Source organism: Halyomorpha halys, unplaced genomic scaffold (assembly GCF_000696795.3).
Source record: "Halyomorpha halys isolate HHAL.00 unplaced genomic scaffold, Hhal_1.1 Scaffold452.1, whole genome shotgun sequence".
NCBI classification, from domain to species: Eukaryota; Metazoa; Arthropoda; class Insecta; order Hemiptera; family Pentatomidae; genus Halyomorpha; species Halyomorpha halys.
Genome location: NW_027113202.1, coordinates 264826 through 282662, shown reverse-complemented (window position 1 = coordinate 282662; position 17837 = coordinate 264826). Strand labels below are relative to the sequence as shown.

Genomic DNA, 17837 nt, shown 5'->3' with positions numbered 1-17837 from the left:
TAAACTTCTCAACCACCCAAATCCACTTGTTTCTAACCTGGCTTCTCCTTCATTACCTAATAATCCTCCTAGCCGTCTGAAAAGAAGATGGCCTCGAGATCTTCTCCTCTAGAAATGTTATTGGAGTTCTATCAGTGGGAAGATTCTCCACATGTTTTTATCATGTCACTATGTCACCTACAGCAAATTTACTCGTTGTATATATGTGTATACAGTTGTAAATATCAATAAATAAATTATTACAAAAAAAAAAAAAAGTAAGAAGGCTATCAAATCATCCAGTAAAGAAAAAAAAACAAAAGACCACTTTAATCTTTCAAGTCTTACAACTTTAACTGTCCAACATCTTGGGGACGTTTTTTTACATATTTATTATATTAATAATAAATAATAAAAAAAAGTATAATTTTTTGTTATATTTATAGTTTTTAGTTTTTAGAATTAAGGTAACTTTCAGATAGTCTGCAATATGTTCCTATTAGAGAAAGAAATTCTAATCTATGTAATGCCCTATGATTTGAGGGACTTTTTTTAATTGTTTATATTTTAATGTCAGTATTTTTATAAAACACCTATTTTTAACTTCATATATCTTTTGCTTGTATAAAAATCCTATGTTTGACTTAAACCATTTATGGCTTTTATTAATATTTAAGCTATAAAAAGTTAGCTTTACAGGTATAAAACACTGCAACTTAGCCTGGACTTGCAAGACTTAACCACATAACTAGTGAGTATGTAAGTATGTGTTGTTATTGTCATTGATTATGAGTTAACCTTCACACTAAGAGAGCAAAAAAGTAGGGCGAATTACATATTACATTATGTACAAATATAATATTGCGTATGGTAGTTTTCATTTGGTAGAGAAAACAAACATTCTGATCGAGTCGTTATATTGGAGCTACTAAACTAAAGCTTCACCACATTTTGCTATTAAACTTTGTTACACAATATCTAAGATATTTATACTGGAAGCGTTATCGCACGTGCTTTGTAGTTATAAGGCATGAGTATTTTAAGACACTCGTATTACGTTTGAAGCTTGTCGGCTTAGTTGGGCATCTTTGCCTTGATCAGCTATTGACTCTCATAAAAAACACTTTAGACTGTAAGAAGTCCCTTTCAATTATTGGATTACCCAAAGTGTAAACATGGAAGGAAAGTGAGTTAAAGCTAGTTGGAAGTAGTATAAACTTCATATTTCTTGCAAGTAAAAGTAAAATCAAACAATTGTAAGATGGTTGACCATAAATACTCTCCAAAAAGATGATTTAGATGTGCTTTTGTGTAATAAGGTACCTGCCTATATTTAGTCCAGAAAAAAAAATCAACGATTCTAAATTTTCCTAAGCTCTTCACAGACAGTTCTTTTTATTCAAGGAAAAAAACCTGTGATTATGATAAGTATAGCAATATTTGCTATAATATGAATATATTAATTTATGTTTAAATAAAATTTTGATTTTTTTAACAATAGTGGTATATTTTCTAATTTATTAATTAATATTACGATTTAATGTTTTCCCTTAAGATATGGATCTATAGGATCCTATAGTCTATCGGATTTAATATAAGGAAATTCGTAACAATAATGGGCAAAATATCTTGTATGCATTTCAAATGCATTGTCAGAAAGGAATAAGGAAAGGGATATGCCTGAAAATTGGCAAATGGATTGAGTCCACTGTCCGAAGATGGGGCACATCTGATTTCGTAAAAGTAAGTAAATAGTCCTCAATCCAGTGTTAGTGTCTGCCAATTTTGTGACTGTCCTGTCTGTATCAGTGTCCTCAATAATGGGTTCGTACAGTACTGGAGGCTGTAAAAAAAATCGAGATAAAGCCTGTCACAATAGGTTGTTCTAAAATCGTATGTATGTGGTCCGTCTTTGCTCTTTGAAGTGAAATATGTCTGATTGTACAGCTCTCAAACTGTTGGAGCCACTTGGCTGTTGAAGGTGCTATATTGGTCAGCACAGGTTCTCCATAGAGCAGGGCTGGCCTGAGTACACTCTTGTAAATCATTAAATTAAGGCGGAGAGAAATATTAGGAGAAATTAGCAGGTAGTTAAGCCTGGTCCCAACCACCTTGATCTTCATATTGCAGTGGCTAGCTAGATTCAGGTCCTGCCACGGGAGACACCCAGTTAGACTATGCTATCTGTTGGTCAAATCTGGTACCCTGCTACCTATAGACTTTAGGGAGAGGACGCTTATTCTTCTGGAAGGATAAAATAATACAGTCGGTCTTCTTAGGATTAACGGATATTCAGGATAAAAGAATATTCAACCCTTCATTGGCCAGTTTCATGGTTATTTACATACAAGCCTTCTCCGCCTGCCTAGTGCATTCATTCATGGTTTACATTCATTGAACTACTGTAGATGGCTTTATCGTCTAAATGGCGAAAATAAACTGTTCTTAAACTAAAAATGTTTTTGAAAATCATTGATAAACAATCAATTTCAATCGTATAATATTAAATTTGTGTTATAATATCGAAATTTGTTCTTTTAGTTTTTAACAATGATTACTGCATTGACTAAAATTAAGCTGATCTTTAATTTTTGAGTACAAGCTAAAACAGCTTCTGAATTAATTTGACAGAGTTTTGTTTTAAATTAAAAACATTTATGTTTCTACAACAGTGTATTGAAAACATCGACATTTGACAATGGACATTTTAAACCTAAATGTATTTTTGCCATCACTTCATACACAGCTAACGTCCAACTACCAGAACACGAAAATAGATTAACACATTTACATATCTATATATGAAATATTGAAACTGCTATGTAAAAATAAATCAGATATATTATAGTTATTTATGGAACAGTGTAATTGTTTATTGTTTCACTTTTTTTACTTCACCGACAGCTTTACCAACTTACACCCATTTCAAGGTCAGCAATACCGCGGGATAAAGCTGTAACTCAACAAGAGTCTTCTCTTTGTCGATTTCATTGAATGGAGTCGCTGGAGGAACTAATATGGTGTATTTCTTTCCATTTGATATATTTTCATCTATGAATTCATATACTTTCAACAATTTATCGGATATCTCGAAGGTAGATTCAAACAATTTACCATTTGGAATCCTTATTCTTATTTTCGTGACTTTAGATTTCGGTAATGATCTCTTCTCCTTCTCCCTCATTTCTTTCGTTCTCAGTTGACTTTCTCGTTCTATTTCTTGCTCTCGTAGCTTCTGATTCTTCTTCAAATCCTGTGACGTGAGCTTGTAATAATCGTCTTCGCGGCTGCCATCACGGACAGTACGGCAATGCTTCTCTTTTCTCTTGGCATCTTGGTTGGCTTTCAGCTTAAAACCTTTGATATCGTTTATTGTCTTCTTAGAAGAACAAGTGGGGTGTTTTTCAGCATTCCCTGTTGCCATTTTGATTTTATTTCCTCAACTTTTGATTTTTACTATGGTTTTTAACTAACAGTTTAGCCTTGAAGCTGTTTTATATTTTAACAGACAAGGAAGGTTATTATATTATATTAAAATGATTTGTTTTTAGGAAACAATAACATTTTTATTCATGTTTTGCGCTAATTCTAAATAAATAACAAATATTTTATTAGAATCTAAAGCTTAAAAGAAATCTTATCTTCAAATAAACACTTAATTTATGTATTTAGCAAAAAAAATATAAATAACTAATTTTTTTGTATTAGTACTCAATAAATAAAACATATGTTTTAATTATATATTTTTTGTGATGAAACTTTTTTATATTTATGTACGTACTTGACTTAAAAATTCCACTAAAAACAAAAGAACAGATCAACTCTGCTATCGAAATACTCTCTAGATCGATAGGAACTACGATCACTAACAATACTTCACTGAACGAAAACAACTTACCTCATCACGTACAAGTATTATTAACAGAAAAACCATTCCACTCCAAATAACCCTTCCTCCTAAAGCCTTTCATCCCTCAGAAATAATGAACATGATCCACCTTCTAAAAAAGCTCCTGTCCACGATCTTATCACAGCACACATTCTGAAACAGCTCCCTCGTAAAGCCATCCTATTCCTTACCTATATCTATAATGCTATCCTCCGATCCACTTATTTCTCCGACCCTTGGAAAAAGTCTACAATAAAAATGTTTCCCAAATCCTCTAAGCCACTTAAATATCCATCTTCCTACCGTCCTATTTCATTACTCCCCATTATTGGCAAAATACTAGAAAAACTCTTATTAAAACGCCTCTACCCAATCCTTAACTCACATCATGTTATTCCTGACCATCAGCTTGGATTCAGAACATCCCATTCTACCATACAACAATGTCATCGAGTGTTTGATGTCATATATTCCACATTGGAGAGCGGAATGTACGGGAGTCTTCCTCGATGTTGAAAAAGCTTTTGATAGAGTCTGGCATCGTCGGCCAACTTCGTGAATTCCGACCCCCTACTTATTTCCTTTTAATCGACTATTGTCAGTGAACAATGATCCTTACATTGTATCCCAAACCCTCCAATCCCAAATCACCACCCTTTAAAGTAAATCATAACCTAGCCTACTCATCTCTCTTTTCTCAGTCCGCCGGTTTTCCTCAAGGTAGTATCTTAGATCCCATTCTTTAAACGGTTTATACAGCTGACATCCCAACCCACCCTAACACAGTCCTAATAACAAACGCTGATGACACATGTATACTATCTGTAAACAACGACCCAACTAAAGCATCACAAACACAACAGACACAACATCCATTGAAGAATGGGGTCAAAACTGGAGAATCAAAATAAATTCCACCAGATCACCTTTACTCTCCGTCGTAAACCTCTACCCTCCTGTCCTACAGTATCCTTTCTAAATACTCCACTAACGCCTATTGAACAGAATAGATACTTGACATGAGACTTACTTGGAATCCACACAAAAGACTGAAACGACAAGAAACTGCTCCTAGATTCCGATTGCTACAACACCTACTTGACAAATGTTCTAAACTTCCCATTCATCACAAAAAATTAGTATACACTACGATAATCATACCAATTTGGACATATGGAATTGAGCTCTGGGGCTCTACCAAACCATCAAGTTCTTCCCGCATCCAATCCATACACTCCTATGTAAAATTCTTGATGATCCTTATTACGTTACAAATAAACTCATCCACAAAGACCTTAACATCCCATTTGTTGCAGATTTGGCCCAAAACAGATATGCGACTTTTTATTCCATACTCCTTACCCCTCCTAACTCATTAATTCTTAATCTCTCATCCTTAACAATCCCTGATACTCCTCCGAAGCGTGGGCGTGGTATGTAGTATATGGCAGAACATAGCTGAAATAGTTGAATAATATTTTAGACCACTTTGTAAACCGACCAGAAAATTACGTTTTCAGTGAATATTCTACTGTAAGGAATTATAACCTTATAGCACCTAAAAGAACCCTAGTGGTTAAAATTTCCTAATGAATTACAAATGTACTTAAATACTGGATTAAATTTTAAATGTAGCTGTTAATGTGATTTTTTTTTTTTTTTTATGGAACAGAATTCAAGATATAAAATATTCAAGTTCAAACCAAAAGAATTGCTATTTTTTATATGCTTATGCAGTTATTATTTTTCTACTACACTAGAAAAACAGAAAACTTATTCATTAGTGAGTTATCGGTGGTAAGATTTAAACAAATACATTGGTTAAAGAAATTATCTGTTATATAGTATCACGAAGTAGGTCTGCTCCAACAACCGCTTCTGACTATCCGTTACTGTACGGACCATGCCCAGTTTCGGGAGAAGAAACTCCTCACAGTTCCTTCCGGACAGAAAAAAGCGGTTGTTGGAACAAACCCTATTACTAAAGGCATGAAATCATTATGTAACTACACATTTCCTTTAGTAAAAATAACCAAAAAAATGTCCTGTTATTATTAAATTAAATCCAATTGAAGATTACAGTGAAAATAAATAAATAATAATAATAGATAAATTTTTGTATATACTAAAGTTAAAATAAGAAAAAAACGAACTGGCATAGCTCAAAACGACAATTAAGTATGGGCATAACGAGTAAATATGTGTTCTCATGAACAATCAGTAAAATAAAATACTCCAGTTTTCTGTGCAGTCTTCAATTAACAATTTAGTCCCGAAATATGGAACAACAATATAATATCAAGCAAAATACGGTTAGGAAAAAAATTTATTTACAACGTTTTATAATGCTCAAATACTTGATGATGTTCCGTCCTACCTTTTAGGCCATCATAAGCAGTGAACTTTCAAAAGCTTGGAAGATTTCGTATATGAGCATATTACGGTATATTGAGCTGTGTGTGTACAATAATTGGACTTATGTCCAAATAATAAGTATTATTACTATTTCAAGTAATTCAATTAAAGTATAATCCTAGAAAAACTATCATTATGCCACACAACAGCCAATGATTTGAAAACCAAAACAGGAAATTGAGTCATTATGAAAGCTATGATTTAATGAATAAATAAGGATTCATAGGCAAAGGGAGACCGCGATCGAAGATTTATGGGTTCATTAGCTTATTTATCGGCTAATAAATAGGAATGGGTCGGGTTAATGAATCGAGTTGATCTCCTTTCCCAGCCAGTCCTCCCCCAGAATAAATTGGATTAAGCCTAAATTCAAAGAAGAAATCTAATTTACCCTGACTTGAAGTAAACCGAATTATCGACACGCCTCAGGAAATGAAAAGCAATAAACAAAAATTTCATCTTGTCGCCCACTTCCCCTTCTCCCCTTCAACAAAATACTGTCAGGGGATGATTATTTAAAAGCTAAATTAAATCGGATATTGTTGTCGAAAGCCCTCTTTCTCCTGCTGTCCCCAGTCAGATCACGATATTGGTCGATGTCTATATAATCATTCAATTGATTTCTTTATTTCCATACATTTTTTTCGTATGGTTTTTATGAGATTTTTTTTGTTAAATACTATATCTAAAACCGCTACTCTTATTATTATATGCAGTAGTGGCTTGGGTATTAAAATCATAGTTACTGAAATTGAAAACTTGAATGTATATGTAAAAAAATTAAAAGAATTCAGTCAGTATTGCCATTCCTATCGCTAATTAAGACACGTTCAGGCATGCCCACAATAAATAGGCTCTTGGTCCAGCTTCCTTCAGTCAACTACAGCACTTAATTTTCTGGCCTGTGATTGGAATATTCGGTCGACGTTGAGCCCTGTGAAACCTCTCTCCGGAACCAAGCCCTCACTCAACAACAATATAGATGAGACTGGTGTTGCTGAGGGTAACGAAGATCTACAGGACGGTGTCACATGAGGCGGTGCAAGTGTTGGTCGGAACGATGCCCCTTGACCTCATCCTCAAAGCTGATTTTATTAAATACGAAGTGAAGAGGCAGGGGATGGTAGAGTATCCACGAATCGGTGAGACCCCGAATCTGTGGAAGTAGACATTGCGGAAGGATTCCATAGAAGAGTGGAATGGACGGTGGGTGGCAAGCCCAAATGACGCTATTTTGAGAAAGTTTTTTTCCGCCATCCATACAATATTGAAGGATAAATGAGTCCTCCCATACTACTGCGTTTCACAGATCCTTATAAAACTCGGAGGGTTCCGGGGAAAGCTGCAGAGTTTCGAAAAGAACATGGACCCCCGGTGTCCCAGTCTCTGAAACAGCAGAACATGTAGTGGTAGATTGTACCACCATGAATGAAGACTGAACCAGGTTGTTGAGAAAAACCAAATCCTTTGGCCTCACCTAGTCGAACTTCCTGAGAGCTGGTGGACTCAAAGCACTTCATGTTGGGAAGAGCTCCATCTCCCGGCATCAGCGAGCTACCGAAAGAATAAAATGCTGACTCAGACTGAAACCAGGATTTAATTTTCCGAGGATAATCATCAACTAGGAGACAGTTTTCTCCATAATCGTGCCATAGGTGTTACTATGGGTTAGAGCATGTCTCTCAGGTGCATCTGAACATTCATGGTTATCGTCAGGCATAAATTCAGTTTTGGAGCTGTTCATTATGCCAGCCCAAAACATGACTGTGCCAGCATGACTAGACCGGAACACTGGGATATCTCAGACGACTTGGCTTGCCAGGGACTTTCCAAGCTATGATTCGCTAGTTAACAGTTACGAGTGCGTGTTCAAGAATAAACAGTTCCTTCACTAAGGCAATAACCGATTTCCATGGTTTCTTGATCCCTGAATGCGTTGGTTCCTTCGAGCTATATTCTTGGGTGAACAGCGGAGGGGTTTTTTAGATCTAAGATTAGTCTCATGAAGACAATTTCGAAAAGTCTGATCACTCACTGTTATGCTTGTACAATGCTGCAGTTGACGGCGAATGTCCAGATGTTGAGGTTCAGCATCTTTTGACACATAACGCGATAAATTGGTCTTCCTTTGACTAGTTTCGCGTGGTCCACTACAGTTTACAATTGCACCATTTATCAAAAACCAATTCCAACACTCTTTACCCTACAGCTAAGTGTTGAGAGAATTGGGGTGTTGATAAACCTTCCTCCCTCAAAGCATTACTTTGATGGCGTTTTTCCTGGAGATGAAACATTTCTGCTCGATCGATTAATCTTGGCGAGTGCTGTTGATTAAAAGTTTTACGACTCAAAGCTTATAGAACAAGAAAATTATAAAAGCAAATATAATAAACTAAGAATGATGACGCCCCTCCTTTACATAGCCAACTCAGCTCCAATAAAAAAATTCATTGGTTTTTTGGCGTTGGAGTTGATACAATGTTAGTTTGGATGTAGTCATTTGACGCTGAGCTTCCAACAATCACTGTAATAGGTATTCGAAAGGCATATTTAAGCAAATATTACATGGGTTGTACTTGTAAAGGTCAAAACCAATAAAGCTAAAGGACGAATTAAATCGATAAAAGTCGAAAACAAGCTTGTAAATGAAAAGAATAACCAGTTTTTTAAAAACTCTTGAAAAATGCAAAAACCTTTCAGCTACAGGAATAAAGAAAAATTTTATTCCGACTTGTAATGTTATTATATGGATTGTAGTGTCTTTTTAGCTCTTCAAGAGTCAGCCTTCCAGTTCCCAAATGAAAACGGAATATACAAAATTTACTAAGAGGCACATCAAGATGTTGGTGTAAATTGCGATGTAGAAAAATAAATAAGAGTTTTAAAAACATTAAAAGGATTTTCAACAGGAAATGTATGAATTGTCTACGTCTAGTCTAGTTATTGGTAGAATAATAAAACTAAAATAAAAGTTTTTATTTTATTCATTGAAATAATAAATGGGTCCTAATTCTTAGTTCAAATTCTTATTATTCAACATTTTGTTGTAATATTTATAAATTTTATTATATGGCGAAATGTTATTTTGTCACAGGTTCAAATTTTTTTTTTTTTTTCCAACGGCCATACCACGTTGAAAAAACAAGTGTATTTTAGATCCGAATATCTGAAAAGCCATAAATAATAATGTATAAATAAAATTACTCATTTAGTACAACTACTCTTGAAATTCCAAATGTTTCTTTTTGTTTGATCCTTAGTGAGGAAAGATCTTGAATGACTTTTTCAGCTTGTATCTTGTTTCTTTCCCTGTTAGTTTTTTTATATTATTTATATATTGCTATGTACAAATTATAAGTTAAACGATGCTTTTCTAAAACCGGAATCAATTTTTTTTTTTATTGAGAGTTAATTTCAACAATTTTAAAATTGAACTACAAAATGGAAGAATTCTCATTCTTATTTTTTTTTTAAAAACCTATATATATATTATAAATCGTCACATGTATCTTATATTATTCTTAATCTTTCTGTTTTTAAACCATTTCCTTTTTTGGGAGAGTAACTTGGAGCAATCTGTTGAGGAGTCGGATAGTTCCGGGGGAATGAAAAAGATTTCCTTATAGAGTGGTCCAGAGGTATAAAATTTGTAACGTTTTCCCTGAAACCTGGACAAGATTGTCCTGTGAAATATTTCCTGATACTCAAGTTCTCTCTCCCCTCCCTATCTCCCCTCCCTATCTCCCTCTCCCCCCCCTCACTCCCTCTCTCTCCATCCCTCTTTCACCCTCACCTCCCCTTCTCCCCTTCTTTTTCCCTTTCCTTTAACGAAGGATTGAGTGTTTTGAAAGAAAAGTCCTACTTATACTAGCTAAGATATTAAGTTATAAAAACTGGTCGTATCACATAGTACGTCAATAACATATATGATCTAATGAGATAATCGAGTTTAATATAGCAAATTACACAGCTGTTTTAGGCCGAGAAAAAAGAGTTTGGAGAGATTTTTTCCCTCTTGCATGTGAATGGTTTGGCGGTCATTAGCGCTAAACTTGGTTTTGCCAGCCGCAAAACAAGAGGGCGGGTCGTCTAATCCAATGTTCTTCCTAACTTTTTATGTTAACTTAGGTTTTTTATCTTAACTATTGTATATTAATATCGCATTTTTAGTGAAATGAAATGATCTGAATAAAAGCCGGAATGTACCACTGGAATGTAGCCAATATATCTGAAACTTAAATCGATAGGTTCTTAATATCCTTCTAGGTCCAAGAATGATGAAAGTACTTAGCTTTATTTAAATGTAAGGATTAGGTATACAGAATCTATAAATTATGATTTTTACACATAAAATATACTACATATAAACTGAAGAATTTGTTTGAGTGCGAAAATTTCAGGAACAAACAGTACAATTTAAAGAAAATACATTTTTCATTGCATAAACTGATTATCGAAGAAGCATTTCATAAACCATTAAAAGTGTTTATGTTGGCTATAGTTTGCGTCAAAAATACGCATATTACACCTAAAAAAACAACACCTAACACAGATAACTGAAGTGATGTATGAGTTTCAATGTAATATGGAATTATGTAGTATCATGTGCAACTGTTTTTCAGTAAAATCGTTATCTCTTTAAAATTATACTGTCCGACTGTTAAGTGTCCATTCTTTAGAATTTTTATATGTATGAATAGAAAGGAATATTAGGTTGGCTAGGTTAAATATTAGATTGGCTAAGTTAGCACACAAATTTAACCAAGATTTAAAAAAAAAAACGTTTAATTTAGTTTATTTCTTTACTTTCTTTCCTTTAGTGACTAGCTTTTCCTTTTGAGTCCACTTGAGAGTCAGTAATACCGCAGGGTAGAGCTGCAAGTCAGCTAGAGTCCTCCCTTTGTCCGTTTCTTTGAAAGGAGTTGCTGGAGGAACTAAAACAGTGAATTTCTTTCCGTTGGATAAATTTTCTTCTATGAAATCATAGACTTTGATCAATTTGTCGCTTATTTCAAATGATGATTCTACCAGTTTACCTTCTGGTGTTCTAATTCTTATTTTCGTTACATTTGATTTTGGTAATCGCCTTTTCTCTTTTTCTCTTGTACTTTTCGTCCTAAGCTGACTTTCTTTTTCGATTTCCAACGCTCGCAACTGTTGGTTCTTCTTTAAATCCTTCGAGGTCAGTTTATAGTAATCTTCGTCTTCGTGACTGCTCTCACTATCTGTATGACTCTTTTTTTGATCGTTTTCAGCGTAATCCTCGAAGGCAATGAGCTGGAAGCCCTTGACATCGTTTATTAACTTGATAACCTCCGTCAAGTGAAAGTGATTTTCATTAAAAGAAAGAAATGTTTCAGTGTGTTCATCATTTTCAACGTCTATTTCAAAGCCAATTATTAAAAGAAACATGAGAGCTCCTCTCGTCTCTAACACATTACTAATGACTATTGGGTTCTGGTATCTAATGTGCCTATACCTGTCATTTTCCGGGTGTTCAACGATGTTTTTCAAGTACCTAGTAATTATAGAAAAGCATTCGTCCGCTTTACTTTGAGAGTTCAATAACCTGACCAGTAATATGGATGCGACTATGGGGTCCGATTCAAGAACAACCATGATGTAGTCCTGCATAATCTTCTGCTGCCATTCTCGTTTTGGTAATATATCTTCACTGATTTCAGGGCAGGTATACAATATGTCGTTCCCTTCTTCTTCAGTATCGAATCTTTTATTGATTTCTTCAAAAAAGTAGGGGAAAATATCACTGTATGCCAAGTCACACAAGTTCAGAGACTGTCGGAAATGTTTCTCTAGACTTTGTTCTTGGCTGCTGAGGTAATCTTTTATATCATTCTTCTCCTTTTTCTTTTTTGGTTTTGTAATTTTTGTTTTTGTTGCTTGGCCTGAAGCGGCAGAACTAGCTGGGTGATTTTGTGAATTGTCTGTTGACTTTTTTGTTTTTCTATCCTCTTCTCTTGATTTTTTCATTATTTAAAATTGTAGCCTTGAGGAAAACTCACATTGCAATTTAAAAAAGAGATAGGAAGGTTATAATAAAAGTGAATTGTTTATACTTTAAAAATAATTACCATTTCAACAGACCATGTTTTGTTCTTTTTACAAAGTAATTGGAAAATTCTGAGGTTTAATTAAGTTTTCTCCTCTACTATACACAGATACAATATACAATATATACACAGGATGATAGAACGCTAATGACTTTTTGACAACTATATAACAAATATAACATATGTTTTTCTTTTCTATGCATACATAAATCCAAATAAAGAATTCCATTAGACTATTTTTATAGATCATTTCAGAATTAATAAGTTATCTGTTAATTTAATTTTTCAATGCTGTAATATTTTTTTTATATTACGCAAACTATATTTAAAAAGACTGAAAAAAAGATTAGTTTATTATTCGTCATATTAATCCTTAATTTCATTACAAACAAACCACCGAGTTTGGTTAGCATATGCCTGAATGATTGCGCAGCAATATATGACCAAGCATCCTTCGCGGAGTGTGGACCATTAAGGCTAAGCCACAGTAAAAGGAATGAAAAGATCCCCCCCCCCGCTATTGTTGACATCCTACTCCTGGTGTGGTAGCCCTTGGCAACTCAGATAGATTTCTTTTGTAGATATCGTCATCAGTGGGCACACCAGGAGAAGAGTGCCGACAACAGCCCATCTTGTCACACCCTCTATTAAGACCAGTGGAGATAAATTCTCGGAGTGAGGGACTGCGTACCTACACTGTTTAATACGAGCCTGAATTCGAGTTGTTCTTTGACTACTTATGATGGCAAAGACCAGTGAGCTTTGGTTAATTAAAAAACAAATTAATAATTGAGTGGCTTTTACCAAAAAAATAATTTTTTTAAATTATTTTCAATATGAACTATTGCTGTGATATCAGCTGATATAATCTAATATGGATATAGTAATATAAGAAATGTTCCTGAGAGACCAATCAGTATACACAGGCCAAATATCACCATCGCTTTATATTGCCTTATATTATATTTAAAAAGAAAAAAAATACGGGCCCCAATGATTATTTCAATGCTACTATACTTCATGAACTATACTTCCACACCCAAGGTCCAGTTGACAGATCAGGTCTTAAAAACTGGCAATTGCTCTGGAAAAAATGTAATTGTTCGTCGTATTTCACATTTTTTATCACCTTTATTTAATAAATGACTATCAGATAATTAAGTAGTAACTCATTATTATAACCTTATCCATTAGTAGGTTGATTTTTTAATAAATTCTACGAAAACCCTAATGCAACCGTAGGACTCTACACAGTTTCTATAGTGAGAAGATATCATTTGGTATCACTAATTTAGTTCTGATAACATTGCTGATACCTAAAGAGTAGTTCGTAAGAGAAAAAAGGTAATTATGATATAAAGAACAAATAAAAAAACAAATCATTTATTTTTTTTAAGAATTTTACTTTTCGGACCGGTCAGGTTTTTTTCGCCAAATCATCTATAATTTAATTTATTAATTAAATTAAATCTGTACCGCTACTACCCATGAAGATAAAGGGGTGCAGTACTATGTAAGGGAGTACAATTACTAGACCAACGGTTGTGCAATGTGATTTGGTCAGAATCACGCTCGAATGTCAGAGTTTTACCCAAACAAAGGTGCCCCACTTTATGAGTTTGAGTGGACTCCAGAGGGATCCCGAACCCACATGACTGACTCAACGGCAATAGGTAACAGGTAATAACTATCTGCTACAGCCGGTTCCTTGGAGTTGGAGTCCATTGCCTTGCCAATGAGCTACCCACTCCCACAAATATAAATTATAATTGAAGATAATTTTAATCTTTATATTGTATCCGCAGGTACAAATCAACGAACCTTTTTTTTCATTGCATAAAACGTATATTTTATAAATCTGTGATTCAATTATCAACAATTTATTGAAAACAAAAAAAATTTCTATTATGGCTTAAAAAGAACCATGACATGTTCATAACCTACAAAACCACATCAGAGCAAATGAAGTTTGTTGATTTAATTTAAAAATGAATAAAAATTATTATAACGTAATCTAGTGTACATATATTCACATTGGGTCCGAATGAAAGATCCTGTTATAGGTGGTTAGGCAGGAATGCGGGTTGCTTTTGCGCTTTTCATATCATGGTTATATCAATGAGCGTTAGATATAAATTGTTGTACATTGAATTTCATAGCAGTTTCGCTCTATCACTCCCTAATCCTAACGATTCCAAACTAGCATATTTGAATGATGATAGGTGTAGAGGAGACAACAGACCCTAAAGTGATATTTCTAGAGAGGAATGGTGAAGGTTGGACAATTAACGTGTTGACATTGTGGTGAGAAATGGCGGGTGCCTCTGAATTGATGGCTCTTTACCACAGATCCATCTTGCCAGCCCCTCCTGGGACAAAGCTCCGAGATATCTTCCCTTATATTTTTCAACCCTTAGTAGACACCCTTTTTCTTACCAATTTTGAGCTAACCCCATCGTGGAAATTTATAACTATCCCTTAGTATGGGGATTGATATCATCAACTCAGGCATATGGATAATAGTATCAATATAGTATCACCCTTGCAGTAAATATATATAAGAGAATTTAAAATAAAAAAAAAATTTCGAAATAAAGTTCTTCTGATATCATATAGCGTTATCTATTTTATATATTTTATTTTCTCTTTATGTTTAGAATATTTCCATAAATATTCTTTCCTCACACAACTTCAACATAAAAGACCATAAAGATATCATATATAGTTTATTTTGAAAGTTTAAAAATATATAATTTTTAGCATATGTTATAAACTTTTTTTTGATAATTTTTGAAAGATGAAAGTTATTTTAATAATGATTTTATTAGTGAAAAATTAAATCTTCCTATTTCGAAACTTTTTATTATCATGTCTATAAATATGTTCATTGTTTTTATATGTATAAAAATTTCTATTATTTTGGCCGGTTTTCGAAACAATTAAAAAAATATATTAAAAAATAAATGCAAGAAAATAGTTTAGATCAATTTAAGGACAAGAGGTATAGAATAAGCGCAAAGTTAGGTTACTGCTAAGCCAGGATGTCATCGTTACAAACTAAATAAGGAAACTCCTCTGAAAGTATTCCATTAAAAATAAATATCATCCTACCAATTTGAAGAAACAGTATATTATTGATATATTTGGAAATAATGAGGCAGTAATAATTAATATATAGAAGAAAAAAGAACTTTTAATTTAATATTGTATAGTGATTACTAAAGAAATATCGTTTTAAAGTGAAATACAATAATTTTTATCAGTTGATGGTACAGAGAAGACAGAAATTCCAAAATTCGTCAAACAGTTTGGAACGATATGACTTACCAAGTAAGTTTTACAAAACGTGGATGGGAATATAGCTAAAACTGGGTGAGCCTAAAAAAAGTATACATTTCATCTCTTACGAGCATAAAAAAAATATCCTTAAAGAGATCCAAGATTTCGTTTGTTTTCAATTACGCTTTACACCACAGAAGGTGTATAATACGTTTATTTGAGTTTGATGAAAATTTGTTGTTTCTGAAAGCGTGAGAAGAAATACAAAAAAAAAAAAAAATAAATAAAATCTTGGTTGTATTGAAAAACAGCCAGCCTCTAAATTTTATAATTATTAGAGCACACAAATGCTGGGGCTATGATAACTTATCACTTTTTAAGTAGAAGGAACAAGTTTGCAGAAGAGCTGCTGTAATGAGCGGGAATTACAAAGGATTACAATCGCGGATAAAACAAAGCTCTCCCGATGTTGATTATGTGCATTGTACTCGGTCTTCTTCTTCTTATCTACGAATTCATTAAAAATATAAATTAAATTTATTTTCTTGAAGATGTATTATTATTTTATGGCCAATAAGTCCCCACAGTCGAGTCAAATTGAATACTTGGATAATAAACAAAAATAACACTAAGGATTTTATAAGTCTTCTATTATATTAATGTATGCATTATATCCATGTTATGAAAAGTTCACGTTTCTAAACTAATTATACTAACCAGGAGATGGTGACTTGGAACATTCAATTAAATTAATATACGCCATCCAGCTTATGCTGTCGAATCTCCACTCGACTAGTTTTCACTATGCCGCTTAATAAACTAAATGAACAATAATTCTTAAATAAAAAATACCTCGGTAGTATTCTTATCAGTATTATTTGACTGTAAAATATGCTATTGACAAGCCATTACACCCAAAAAAAACTTAAAAAAAAAAAAAAAGGCGCCCGAACCATCCTTATCTGGGTAATTTTTCATTCAAATTTATGTGGGCTGTGGTCCAGGCTTAACGCTAAGTGGTTATTAATAGTATGAAAAAGTTTCATGCCCTAGTATCTGGCTGAGCTATCGAGGGAATTAATAATTAACTTTTAATGAGAAGCCAATCATCAGAAGGGAAGATTTATAATTAGCTTCGTTAGTTTTTTTTTTCAGAAGGCCTTTAAGCGTTAGCATTATAATTTTTTTAAAAAAGTAAAACCGTCCTATTAAACATAAATCTACAAACATATTACATTTTCTTAAAATAAAAAAAAAATTATAATAAGATAATTTGATATTGATAAATTAGTCATATTTGGGTTGATTTGTTTCGTAAAAAAATAGGTGGTCTGAGGCTAAAGACATTTTAATTAACGTCAAAATGTTCGTTCACCATATAACAAAAAAGGTGTCCAACAGAATTGAGTAAAATTAGAGTAATTGAAATTATGGATAAAGAGTTCAGTTTATAATGGACCATTTATCAATGAACATTGTATCCCTGGCTATTTTAGTTATTAAGTTACCTATAGTTTTAGTTGCACTAATGTTTTGCCCAACTCTGACATCCAATCTAGAATAAACTTGACAGTGTTACAAATCATATTATATAATATGATTTCATTGAATAAAAAAAAAATCTGAATCAGAGAAAAATATCCCTGGGACTGAAGTGAAATATAAAGAAGGGAAAATGTACCTTTTGGGATGGGCTGATTTATTGGCAGTAGGAAAACGAAATTTATTCTGAAGAACCTCAATTTCCATATTTTGGGCCAGCTGTCCCTCTCTCCTCACGACCTGATTGGCTGTTCATTTTTTACTTCTCCCATGACATTATTATGAATACACATATATGTAATTTTTAAAATTCATTCGTTTAAACAGATCAAAATAATTAATTAACACTTACTTATTGTGAAATAAAGATTAAGCAGTGATACATTGTTTATCCGTAGTCAAGTCAAATGATGTTCAAAAATGTCTTAAAATGGAAAGATATGTAAATGTTTTATATTTATAGAAGGTTTATATTTATACATGACATTTTATTACATTTATGCTATTCTCATTACTAATGATATAAATTCTTTGGTATGTGGTTCTATAGCACGGTTTTACAGACCTGCGACTTCCTAAATAAAGTACATCAGAAAAATTATTAAAATGATAGTAAATAATTAATGTTTGAACATTATATACATATATATATAATGTATATA

At 33.1% G+C, this 17837-nt stretch overlaps 1 protein-coding gene and 1 long non-coding RNA gene across 2 annotated transcripts in view; one reads left to right on the top strand and one right to left on the bottom strand.

Moving 5' to 3' along the window:
- LOC136796610 (uncharacterized) overlaps window positions 1–17837 on the top strand; it is a 289620-nt gene that overhangs the window by 44079 nt on the left and 227704 nt on the right. The gene's annotated exons all lie outside the window — the stretch shown is intronic.
- Window positions 2803–12523, bottom strand: LOC106682934 (UBX domain-containing protein 6). Its single transcript, XM_067050798.1, has 3 exons — window positions 11080–12523; window positions 8526–8636; window positions 2803–3417 (listed from the first exon to the last, which is right to left on the bottom strand). Exons 1-3 carry the CDS (start codon window positions 12272–12274, stop codon window positions 2894–2896), a joined length of 1830 nt encoding a protein of 609 aa, XP_066906899.1. The 5' UTR covers window positions 12275–12523; the 3' UTR covers window positions 2803–2893.

Bases quoted from the DNA above. Each gene is read 5' to 3' on its own strand.
- LOC106682934 (XM_067050798.1), bottom strand. From the start codon at position 12,274: ATGAAAAAATCAAGAGAAGAGGATAGAAAAACAAAAAAGTCAACAGAC. The intron at 8,637-11,079 runs AAACTAAATTAA...TTGTTCTATAAG, and splicing joins AGGAAAGAAAGTAAAGAAAT to CTTTGAGTCGTAAAACTTTT. The intron at 3,418-8,525 runs GTTTATCAACAC...TCAAAAGTTGAG, and splicing joins TAATGCTTTGAGGGAGGAAG to GAAATAAAATCAAAATGGCA.